The following is a 13,052-nucleotide window of genomic DNA, read 5'->3' on the forward strand; positions in this document are numbered from 1 at the left end:
AGAGCGGCAGTAACCCTAGAAGAGTTGCAGGCGGATTTAACAATGTAACACATTACCTTTGTTCATCATATTGATAGATTCACAAAATACTATTTCACTAACCCTACTCCAACTATATGGACCAAATGTATCAGTCAGTCAACCAACATGAGACCTGACAAATATGAGCATAGGCTTACGTCACTATATCACAACAGTATTTTGAAATGAGACTAACGAGGTGAACAATGAAGAAATCGAGACAACATAGTAGCAATAATTATGAGAAAAAATGAATATTCAGAATATAATTTGGAAAGACATAATTATAAAGCATGTATGAAGGAATACTGAAATACGTACATACAACCACTGTCAGGGAAGTCCTAATAACTATCTTCTCGCGGCATTACTGATGCTTATGAAGTTGAAAAAACGAAAAGCGAATGTCTGGCGCTTTAACTGGATTGATGGACATGAAGAGTTCACCTAGGGGGGTTGGAAAACCCTGATTCCAAACCAATGGTGCACATGGAGTCCAGTATCTTGAGGGCACAAATTGCGTATAAACCAATCGTTGGTGACCGGCTACCATGGAACTGCATCTCCTAACGTTGCTCCACTGCCTTGTGGATTAGACCTTTACGTCGAAGGCTCCGGGTGTAGCCCCCCAAGGAAACCACCTGCTTCGGTTTGGGCAGCCGGGCAGCATCCCAGCCCTCACACAAATCAAATGATTTACGTGGCGCATATCTATTTGGTACCCCCTTGTACCAATGTTTAAGTTTAAATAAATAAAATAGAGTAATATAAATACCGAGTGCTACATCTATGTGACCCTCTTCTTTTACCCGGGCTTGGGACCAGCAGTAACTCTGGAAGAGCTACAGGCAAGATAATCAACACCCATTGGCCAGATACCATCAGCAACAGCCTTCTATGGGAGAGAACAAACCAGCTTCCAGCTGAAGAAGAAATTAGGAAAAGACGATGGAAATGAATAGGACATATATTACGCAAATTGTCAAAGTGCATCACGAGGCAAGCCTTAACTTAGAATCCTGAAGGGAAGCAGAAAAGAGGAAGGCCAAAGAACACATTACGTCGAAAAATAGAATCAGTTATGAAAAGGATGAATAACAACTGGAAAGAGCTGGAAAGGATTGTCCAGGACAGAGTTGGATGGAGTGTGCTGGTAGGCAGTCTATGCTCCTGCACGAGGAGTACCAGGCATAAGTAATTACGAAACGACTCACAATTACAAATAACACAAAAGTAAAAGTCTATTTTTGTTTTAAATAATTACTTTTTTCAAATTCTGTTCATAATAATAATATTAAATAAATTAAGAAAAGTTATCCTAGAAATTACCAAACATAATCTATTTTAGTAACATTCAGAATAAATAAATAAATAAATAAATAAATAAATAATAATAATAATCATACTCATTAAAATATGTCAATAAAGTAGTAAAACAATAATTGTACTCATCATAAAATAATGTATCAATGAAGTGAGAAAGCAAAATAGGGTGAATGAGCGAGATTGGTTTAACAAGGAAGTATGTATGGTCGGTTATGTGTATGTGTCTTGTTCTCTCTTTCTCTGGCTCTCTCTTTTTTGTCACATACACAGACACTTTCAGACACATTGTGTATTCATTCCACTTGGAACTGGTTAATCTGTTTCGTTGTTTTCATATTTTGAATGAAAAGAATAATACCATACTATGAGAAAAGTGTACATAAAATACATGCGCATAAATATATGTTATACACATAAATTGAAATCTAGGCAACGAAAATAATAATAATTGTTACTATTATTATGAGTAATAGTAACAGCGATAACATAAACATTGGAAATATGTGTTTGGCACAAAATATCAGTAATGAAGAGAATAGGAAGGAAGGAAGAATAAGCTAACTGTTGAGTTTTCAAAGCGCGCGCGTGTGTATGTCTATTTTCCCTAGCATATGGTATGCAATTACTACATGGCAGACCAACGGCAAACAAAACAGATAAAATGAAGTACATCGTTGTTGTTGTTGTGGTTAGAAGGAAGGATGAATATAACAATTTAATGATTAGTAGTCTGTTTAAAAAAGAGAATACGGTTTTTTCCTTCTTTTTCTTTTTAAAGATAAGTAACAAACAATAACAGTTGTAGTAAAAGTATTAGTACTAGTAGTACGAAAGAGAGAACAAATGAGGAAAAGGAAAAAGCGCCGAATGTTAATTGTGACTATCTGCTGAAGAAAAAAATAGCTCAAGACAGGGAGAAATAAAACAAACTTATTCGTCGGAAAAAGTTCATCATTATAAGGCCAATAATATTACTTGTAAAAATATTTTTCCTAAAAAATAAGGACCAAAGACAACAAGGCTGGCAAAAATAACACAACAAGGAATGTATTTTTCTGGAAAAAAAGACGTATGTATATATATACATTTATATATATATAAATCATATAAAAATTGCACTTATTCTGTTAATTTATTGCTTCAATAAGGTGGATACCATCTGTATGACTGACAGCAGCTACAGTAGACCAAGGTCTCCAACTAACTTGCAACCATTTACGTCCAACATCCACAGTGAATATGGATTCATTGACATTGGGATTATTAGTACTAGTATTATCATTAATATTATTATCTGAAAATGATGATCTGGTAAAGTTTTCAGTGATATCAATCAAATCATCATGTATCCTTCGTGGCCACGTTAATTCAGTACCGTCGGGTGATGATGTTGATGATGATATAGGTGAAACAAACACAGAAGTATTATCATCAGTTGTACGAAATGCATCATGGAATGCATTCATATCTTCATCTTGCATAATAAGTTTATAAGAACCTTCAATTGGATTTTGTCGATCAAATACTTTCACAGTATTATTATATGAACCAGTCATTATACAACTAGGAAAAAAAGAATAAAACTGTTTTACTGTTAAAACGAAACTTGAAAAAAGAACGTATGAATAAATAGTTTTATGAACAATCAATATCAATAATTTCAATAGTTGAGATCATGAGTCAATGGAAGCTAGACCACCATGGAAAACCTGGACGCACTGGACGGCCAACTCATCCTATTGTGGGGCTCCTCAGCAGTGCGCACCCACGACCCCGCCTCACGTGACTCGAACCCAGGACCTATCAGTCTAGCGCGTGAGTGCTTTACCACTAAACCACTGAGCCGGCACCCAACAGTGTTCAATAATAATACTAATAAATAAATAAATAACAACATTTCGGTGTTTCCCTTTCCGTATAATCCTTTTTCTATCACCCTCTGTATTTACGTATATTTCATCTATATTTGTTGAATTATTTGCAAATATCATGTTATTAAAGTGTCTAGAGAATTTCAGGATTGACTAACTCTTTGATGTCATTGAGTCTTACTTAACATCATCTTTCGGTGGTTACCATTTTAGATTACTGTACTTCGATTATGGCTGTACGAACGTATTGCTTCCATTTTCTATTAATGAAACTGAAGCGCATCCTCTACTTTTTAGGAAAATTCGCTACTGATAACCACTAGTTAACTGTATAATTTTTCCATATCTTGTATAATTATTTACTTTATAGTTGATTATACGTTGGTGGCCTATGCTCCTCCACAAGGAGCAACAGGTGTAAGTAAAACATCTTCATAAATAACATGACCGACATAAAGAAGTTAGTGACCAATATGTTTTTAAATTTAGAGTCGGGAGTCACTCCCAAAAACACCAACGGCACAGATATACTGGGATTACTCGGATTCTTAATGACTGGCTAATTGATGTGCCGAGATTTGTAAAGTGTAACAAATTGAACACACTAACTTATCAACCTCACTTAAACAGTCTCTGGACCCAACATCAGATCACTGATAACTTGGTACGGAAATGAAAGAATAAGTGCACAAGATTGGCATGAGTCACATAGTTACGAAATTTTTATAAATACTAGCCCATTATTATTGTTAGTTAGTCTTAGTCGATCATTTTGTAATTGGACAATTCTCAGTTGACTTTCAATGCATGCCACTAAGGTACCAATTTTTAATATTTCACAGTACAATAAGTTACTGACAGTGCATCAATATAGAGAAAAGCTATAATATATATGTATCTATATTCTAAACTGTTAATTTTTCGACCGTAGCTGCTACTTTGATGTGGCGATCGGGCTTGCATCTGAGGCGATGCTGCCCTCCAACAAAGAAAAACTGTCACATATTTACTCCAAGGATTTCCATATTCGGTGGTAGGGCTTTTTGATGTACGGAGCCAACATATTAAAAGCACCCCATAAAAGCCCGTGTGTGACCGGTCTCAGGAAGTTTATTCATGGGCTCTGCGGTTGCGCTTCGAGATACGTCAAGAATAAATATCATTCTATGGTGTAGGCAACCCAGAAGTGACAACCGCTCTTACACTTCCAACAGCACTTGAGATCGTCATGTTAACGAAGCTGTTAAATTATTCAAACTATTTTTGGACAGAAATGTGTTTACTCTTTTAAGAAAAACCGGACCAAAAAATCAACTACTAACTAACCACTCACATACCGATCATTTGAAGATATAGTTAATTTGAAATCATCAAAAAGTAATTCACTTTCGTATAAAACAGTTAAATGCTTTTTTAAATGACGTTGGACAGGATAAACTTCAACTGGTTGAGTTGGCATTCGTGAATCCCAAGCTATACCATGAGTATGGGGATAAATTTAAAAAAATACATACAAAAATATATATGGTCGATCGAAAGTAAGGTGAGAATGTGTTCAACGTTTTCAGACACGTTGAAAAGTTATCCACTTGATGTCGCTTAGTAGTAATAAAAAGAATTGATTTCAAACTGGACTAAGGAACCGTGAAAACCATGTAGCTAAACATAATTGTTTGTTTCGCTAGTGAGATGCAAGCCATAAGAATAATTTGCAAAATTGAAGTGAGACAGATATTTTATCGACGGCATTCAATTATAGTGCAGAAATGTTGTGCATTTATTATAGTTTAAAACATCTGTCATTGGGTTACGACTGGATGATCTAAGGATATTGTACTACTATCAAGACCTGAAGGTCTTAGATTCGACTCCCCATTGTGTCATAAAGATATGCACTTCTGAGAGGAAAAGTTAAAACTAGAATAACACAGCTCTCTGACACCTGGTTCTATAACCAATTAACCATTGAATGATTAGTATTACGTTTACCTACTCTTTTGGGGACGGTTCAGTTCTGTCAATTAAGCCACTAGTACAAATCATTTCAACCATATGATATCTCAACATAGTACACTCAAAGTCAAATCCACTTACGCCGCTGGCTAAATTTCAACTCGACTGATAAAATTTGGGCGGAACCAAAGAACTAGACCAACATAAAATCGGCAAATACTTAGTGATCAATCAATTGTAAATACCTCACTCTTACAGAAAAGTCGTGACCCAAACAGCTCAACGATAACGTCTTAAACTGTGAAGTTGGGTGGAGTGGTTTCAAATCACATGGAAAGTCCTTGAAAGGTTGTAGGTACGCTTTGTTGACAAATTTCAACTGGCAGGAAACCTAGATTAAGCAGAAGTTTCCTCCGACTATCTCCAGCCACTTGCTTAGATTACTGCTTTTCAACAGTCCTTAGGTCGATATCAGTTTGTGATGAGAAATAACTTTTAAACTGAAAAATTTCGGGAACCCTCCATATCTTTAAAACCAAATTATAGTTTAGGAGTTATACAAACTTTTAAAAAACAAATCCAAAATGAGTGTTTACTTTTAACGCTCAAATAATCACGGGAAAATATAATGTAATCGGAGCATTGGCCAAATTTCAAATCGGAAACTGAATTAGTGAGAATTGTAAGCACATCTGATTCGTCTGCAGCAAGACTATGAAAAACTTTAGAAAAAAAAACACCAGAGTGTGAAAAAAGGTAAAACGTAGTCATGGGAAAAGTTAATCAGGTATAGACTCCTGTACTTGGTGTCGAGCCACCCAATTGAGATTTGGTGAAACAGTATTCGCTCTTAGTCAGGTTCTGAAACACTGACATACCTACCGACCAGCAACCATAGTTGTATTTCTCGACCTTAAGGCACCATTTGGTTCTGTATATCAACAGGTTTTGTCGCAACGTCTGTCACTGAAAGGCATACCAAAGAAGTACATTAACCTTGTACAGGCTTTCTACTCGAAGACTACTGGTTGAGTCAGAGCCCACGGCAAACTGTCATCGGAATTAGTGACTTTAAGTGATGTTCTTCAAAGCTGTCCGCTCCCCTCATTTTTATTTAGCTTCGTCATAGGCATGCTTTCAGATATAACACTTTGGACACCCGACTTTTCAGAGATTGATCTTCTACCAGGAGATTCACTTGTTGACCTAGAATACGTGGATCATATAGTTCTGTTTGGTGAAGACGCTGACAAAATCCAGTCTTCTGACCACCTGAAGCAACAATTCAAGAATGTTTCAGATGTGGTTCTCTCTCATCAAATATAAAATGTTGTTTCAGGATTGGGCTTACATCATCGCCTGAATTTGTAAGGGATTGGAATAGTTGCGCGTATCAATCACTCCATATATCTTGAGAGTCTCACGAGTCTTGATGGTTTGGTGTCTGACAAAACCTCAGCACGCATTCAGAAGGCTCAATCGGCTTTTGCCTAATTGCACCACTTGTGGTGTAAGTGAGATCATTCTGCCAAATAAAAGGGGAGCTTACTGTGCAGTAGTTTGCTTCGTCCTACTTTGTGGGTGTGAAACATAGTCATTAAAAATAGATATTCGTGGGCTACTAGTGATTGGCCACTTATTTATTTCAACACATAAACATTAGTGAAAAGGGCACCAAAAGACATGCCCCAGTTTTTTTGTGTGATTTGATAGTATAATTTAAAACCAGTGGGTAAGAAAATAATGATATGCTTACCAAGAGAAGCGTGGTCACAAAGAGAGCTTGACCGTGTATCACAAAGAAAAATGGAACCCCTGTTAGTGCCATATGCAAATAATGATGGAGAAGAATTGCTACAACTAATTCCGGTGATTAGATGTGAGCGATCGTCCAAACGATCAAGCATATGATCAATGACACCTTTAAATTAGCAGTGTCAAGGAGTTTTGAGTTAAGAAAAATATATTGCATACCAAAAAAATCAGGTATAAAAATATAATTAAAACAGGATTATACATATTTGAATGCTCCTTTCAGTACTTCAAACTATCCCAGTTAGTTGATGACATCGTTATTTGACAGATGTTTCACATTTAGTGTATTGGTATTTTATAACAACGGTTGGAATCCTTAAGAAAATACATGAATTCACAACAGTTGACCTTTGAAAACAGACTACTTAGAATTATTTCTGAAATACTATTGAAAAAATCCAAAGTGTGTTGACAAAACAACTGTTGTTTCCTGAAATAATTTCATTTTAAAAACACATTAGAGTTGTTCCAAGTCAGGTAATTACAATGAATAACAGATGACAGTTTAAACACATTTTTAAATAGTCATGATTATTTCATTTCAAATTCAAAGGTCCTTCACATATATGGAAAAGCTATATCCAGCAAATCAATAAACTTTTGAAATAATTTCCAACACTGAAAATCATCTTAATTCGCAATCCAAAGAATTTCTGTTCATCACATTATAGTTGTATACAGGTCCATAATGAACTGATTTTCAAGTAAGAGCTTCTCTAAAGTTAATGCCTTCCATAAGTTTATTGTGGATTATTTATTTGAACACATAAACATTGGTGCATAAGGGCGCCAAAGATATATGGACCACACAATAAAAATGAGGTTATAAAGAGGTATAAAAAGTAAAGTGAGTATAATACAAATGAACCACAATCCATAGAAATTAGTGTATGAGAATGAGAGCAGTAATAATAATGGGAGAAGCAGTCCAGTTAGGAAAAATATAATCATAAGAAATTTTTCCAGTTAAAAAGTCACTTCTACTTTTACGAATAAAGTAAAAGAAAAATACATCAGGATCGTTACTAGCTTCTATTCCAAGCCATTTCTGATAACATTTCAAGCTACTGTGGTGTAGCACCTCAAGGACCCAAAAAAGAGTCTTAAAGGTCCCGCAGATGCCATTCCTCTTCAGCATTCTTTCATCCTATGACACCATGTAATACACTGACCACCTCTCGAATTTTTCGAACAAGTCCAAGCATCTGCAAATAATGAACTATATGGAGTTCGTTGGGACTACATTCGCAGTACATGTTCAAGCCACCGAAGTCTATATTTCAAGATAGTGATACCAACTGAATTATCGTCGCTGTCGTAAACACACGTTATCGAACCTCCCCATTACTAACATGGTGTTGCCATTGAAGGCTAGCAATCCCTAGGAGAAAACGATGGTCAGTTGGTTAACATTCTCAACTCGAAGGGGTCAGGTTTTACAAGCATAAAACAAAACTGATCTAACTGATACGTTGTATACCCGACCTTTCACAGCCAGAATAACATCACGAAGGTGCCAAAGATGACCCAGATTGGCATAAACCACTCTCGTTTACATTATGAGTTGATTTCACCACTCAGGTCACCACCAGCACTTACGTAGCTGCACAGATAAGATCGAATCGAACTGGAGAGATTTCAATATTATGAAGTGGGACTCAGAACTTATCAGCGATTTCAATCGAAAACATGACACCAGTATTGAACTGTGTAATGTTTGATGGTTTGTACGAATCGAGACAAACAACTTTTATATTCTGAATTTTATAGATATAAATCTATTTTCACGAGATAAACGTTGAAAAAGTAGAATCGACTCAAGATAAAAGCGATTAATACCAAATAAATTAATGATAGTAGACAAAATGTAACTGGTTAATAAAGACTAAATAAGTCATTGGTAAAAGGATACTGAACACCTCATTAGTAACTTCTAAGTTCCACATATTAATCCTCAGTGGATCGGCAGAGAAGAAAGTTTCACGGTCAGCAGAGGGTGACAAACCGACAATTGAAAAACCGTGGGCACGAGCAAATACTTTTTTATTCTGTACACGTATATTTGTATTTCCATAATTCTTCAAACAGACAGGGACTTTGATATCGGATAATGACCTGATAACAACTTTACGTCGGCAACCGGATTCAACGGGGAAATTCAGATTTGTAAACGATTGTGTCGGTAGTTCAGTCAACTGCCAAAGTTTTATAGTACGTTCTGTAAAAATAATACCAACGGTGGGACTGATCAATCTGATGGCATGTACCATATATGCAGTGTGTATTAGAAAAATTTAAACATCTGACCAAAAATCTTCAGATTTGAATATATATATATATATATATATATATATATATATATATTTGCACAGCCAATATGCATTAGTATTAAACTTTTATTCACTGGGTTAATCGTTTCAAAAAGGCAAGTAAATTATATATTTATTTATTTTAACACATAGGTATTGGTACAAGGAGACACCAAATACATATGCGCTACACAAGTCTCATTTAATATGTGAGGGTTGTGATACTGCTCGGGTGCCCAAACAGAAGCAGATGGTTCTTTTAGGGAGTCACACCCAGAGCCTTCGATCTAAAAGTCTGGCCCACAAGGCAGTGGAGCAACGTTAGGAGATGCAGTCCCATGTTAGCCGGTGACCAACAATAGGTTCATACACCATTTTTTCCCTCAGGATACTGGGGCCTATGTGCACCACTGTCTTGGGATCAGGGTTTCCCAACTCCCCTAGGTGGAATCTCCATGTCCACCAACCCGGTTAAAGCGCCGGACATTCGCCTTTCGTCTTCTCCATTTCGTAAACAACACCCGTGTTGCGAGAGGGTAGTGAGTAGGACTTCCCTGGCAGGAGCTATATACACGTGGCCATGTGAGAGCATTTTGAGAGAGAGGACTCTCCCCACTCTCGGACGTACCAGGGCATTTGGGGGCCAAGTAAATAAAAAAATTAGGTATAAGTCGTGGTTAAAACTAACGGTTTCTTGTATGAAACAAATATAACTCATTTTTAAGCAGAGGTGTATGGTGGCTAGCATTGGAATCGAGGATGCGCGTTTCTCCCTATTTGGGACTCTTCAGGTGAATGTACCTGAAACCAGTACATATGAGCTAAATATCATGAGTCACTTTATAAGAATTTGTTTCTCTATTAGCAATCTTAACGGGGTTTGTGTTGGTGTAAACAGCTGCACTGGAATACATTAAGCTGACCAATTCCAAATGAGTTTTTAGATTCCATTGCTAGATATAATAGTATAACTCATAGTTTAAACATCAGGTAGATGTTTAAGACGAGAATCATTATTTTTTTCAGTTGTGATCGACAGTCTGGATTAATAAGCAATGGTGGAGAGAACATTCCTCACGAAAATCTAATTATCGACGCGAAACTCCCTTGTAATCAAAAGATAACAATGGATACAACAGCTAGTCACGGAAGTAAGTTCATCTGAAGAAGAGACAAACTTATGCACAGATATCAACATGATTCTCACAAATTATTTAAGACCTAAGTGTTCCTACTGATCTCATAAAAATACTTTGATGACTTGTAAGATAGCACACGGGCACTTCCCCAACTAGCCAAATGTATCTCGCAAAACTTGTGTTACTGAACACCAAGGTCAAAACATTCCGCTTACTAAATCTGTACAATCTTATTATCAAAAACGAACAACTACGAAGTTAACCCAATCCTTTCGTTTATGTTATCTGTTAATATTTATGGTTGATGAGGTCACTGACGAATATTTACTTCCCACTCACTGTGCTTAAGATCAGCGAAAGTATTGATGCATCGACTACTGACTGGATGGGCAGGACCATGTACATGGTTACTGATTTCTATCCGTTATTCTCGACAAAATCGAACACGGAAATAAAGGATAATAGAATGGGCACCCTGAGTAATGCAAAATTAGAATTGCCACCGATATTGACTGTGGTCTCTAAAATTGTCTATCACCCTTTTTAATTAGCTAGTTACCAACCTTCAGCTTGAAAAGCATAAGTATTCACTTGCCACACTGGTAAATAGGACTTTGAGTTCGAGGGTGACGAAATCTACTGGCTACAACTAGTTAGTCCACTTTTTAGATCTTTATCTTTGGAAGCAATCATTCCCCCATAATTCAATACTCTAATTAATGATTACCAACGAACAATGACTCGTTACATACAAGTAAAGATAAAATACTGTTTACCTATTTATAAACCTGATTTACATAATCAGTTTGAAAGATTCATGACCTCAAACATAAAGCCTTGCAACTCAGTCATAACATGACTGATCGTGTGGAAGCTTTATTATGAATATTCAAAATAACTCCAAAGCTTAGAAAAATAATTGTCAAGGACATCAGAAGGGATTAAGATTATTCCGAGTGGGTAACTTATCAGGACATTTCATTTAATAAGTGCAAATACTAAAAAATGAAACAATATCTTCGAACAACTCTTTCCATAGTAATATTAGAAAGTTTAAGCTTACCATTGGAAGATAACAAGAAGTGGGAAAGCCCAGATTTCGGGAGCCAGCGTATAAGGTTTATTTTCTCCTCTATTGCTTGAGACTTTAGACAGTCAAACTCTGGTTCGTGGCTTAGGAAAACCTGATAGGGTTTCGAACAGGAATGACAATGGTGTGTTGCTTCAGAAAGATCCTAATTCTAGCATTATCATCAAAAATCTAGGTCTACAAACCGCTTGGCCAATTTCAATGACACTAACAATCCCATCGGCGTTTCCATAAGCCAGATGTGTGCCTTCTTTGTTGAACTCTAATACTGAAATAGCTGTGAAACGATGTAACGATATTAATGTGTACTTACGTCCTGAACCTTCGATTCTTCTCAGAATTTCGTTGCAGTACCATTTGAGTCGGCCTATTGTAGAAATAAACATGACGGTAAGAAATCACTTTTACGACATACCAGATTGGGCCACAACATCACAGGACGGAGCAGCATACTGCCCAATAGGGCTTTGCATGTCAAAAAGTTGCGCAACATTCAACACGTGCGCCTAGCCCGTTCGAACTTCTTCACTTCTCAATGCTGATTAGCTTTATATGTAAATTCTACAGGACTAACCCAACATATAATAGCGCCTAAGCTACTTACAACACCTTAAAAATACGCAAGACCTACCCAAAATTCAATGTATACAGATTTAAAAGCTTTGCAATCAAATGTCTTGGATGCGCGCTATTTAAAAGTACAATGGTGTTTTGACCTCGCTGAGTTAGTTTTATTGTTTTAATGGTTTACTGCTTATCAAGACTATTTTTCACTTTATCTGAGTTTATTTCAGTTAAACTATCCGGTAAGAGTATCGTTTTGGTTTCTAATGTATTTTATCGTCGGTACCTTTGAGCACATTTTTTCTAATGTATTTGTTAGCGATTTTGGTTTTAACAATTTACAGATTTTCACTTTTTTGGTCATAAGTTTCTACTGTCTTTGAGGATTGTTGTATCTAGTTCCTTTTTGAAAACCTCTGAATCAAGGCTGAACAGTGCAAAAAAAGCTATCGATACATCGTCGAAAGCGGCATGCAGCGAGAGGAGTGTGATAGATGGTACCATGAAGTTAGCATGAATCCAACGCCTGTATCCCTTAAACGGTTCAATAAAAATGGTTGTGTGTGGTTTCGTAAGCAGTGCTACTCGGACAGCTTGCTAACCGAGGCCATCTCAGTGGTAAACATTGCTGAAAGATTGTTAGCAAACATAGTCGAGACACGTCAGATAGTACTCGCTCGGTCGATTGATGTAAATTCACCCCAAACAAAGTCAGCATTGACTGACTTATGTGGACCAAAGAAGGAAAGGTCGACTTCAAAGAGGTCTATCCGAAATAAAGGCCCAAGAATGAAAGTTTCTTCCGTCTCCCGTCTTCCAAATGACAGCCAGCAGGAAACGCCTAAAAAACCTAGTCGTATGGCTAGATATATTTCCGTCAGGAAAAAAACTGACTACCCAGGTCGTTAACAATCAGCTTGGACCTCATAGTGTGTTTCGCATGACTGTGGTCGCTACCCCATCA

General features: G+C 36.7%; 1 protein-coding gene across 2 annotated transcripts; it reads right to left on the bottom strand.

Annotated features, from left to right (window-relative positions):
* Positions 1 to 334: 334 nt before the first annotated feature.
* Positions 335 to 12,697, bottom strand: PPP2R2B_2 (Serine/threonine-protein phosphatase 2A 55 kDa regulatory subunit B beta isoform). Of its 2 annotated transcripts, XM_051215484.1 has the most exons (11): positions 12,156 to 12,697; positions 12,099 to 12,120; positions 11,940 to 12,062; positions 11,838 to 11,891; positions 11,710 to 11,801; positions 11,498 to 11,669; positions 8,899 to 9,204; positions 6,928 to 7,092; positions 5,768 to 5,893; positions 4,556 to 4,691; positions 335 to 2,910 (listed from the first exon to the last, which is right to left on the bottom strand). In XM_051215484.1, exons 3-11 carry the CDS (start codon positions 11,995 to 11,997, stop codon positions 2,475 to 2,477), a joined length of 1,545 nt encoding a protein of 514 aa, XP_051065995.1. In that variant the 5' UTR covers positions 11,998 to 12,062; positions 12,099 to 12,120; positions 12,156 to 12,697; the 3' UTR covers positions 335 to 2,474. The 2 variants fall into 2 exon arrangements, with proteins under 2 accessions (XP_051065995.1, XP_051065994.1); XM_051215483.1 differs by having other exon boundaries at positions 335 to 5,893; positions 6,928 to 9,204; positions 11,498 to 11,675; positions 11,940 to 12,120.
* Positions 12,698 to 13,052: the final 355 nt, after the last annotated feature.

Source organism: Schistosoma haematobium, chromosome 4, assembly GCF_000699445.3.
Source record: "Schistosoma haematobium chromosome 4, whole genome shotgun sequence".
Classification (NCBI taxonomy): Eukaryota; Metazoa; Platyhelminthes; class Trematoda; order Strigeidida; family Schistosomatidae; genus Schistosoma; species Schistosoma haematobium.

Bases quoted from the DNA above. Each gene is read 5' to 3' on its own strand.
- PPP2R2B_2 (XM_051215484.1), bottom strand. From the start codon at position 11,997: ATGCAAAGCCCTATTGGGCAGTATGCTGCTCCGTCCTGTGATGTTGTG. The intron at 5,894-6,927 runs GTAAGCATATCA...TTTTTTCTAAAG, and splicing joins TTGTGACCACGCTTCTCTTG to TTTTTCATAGTCTTGCTGCA. The intron at 2,911-4,555 runs GTATGTGAGTGG...TTTTTTTCCTAG, and splicing joins ACTATATCTTCAAATGATCG to TTGTATAATGACTGGTTCAT.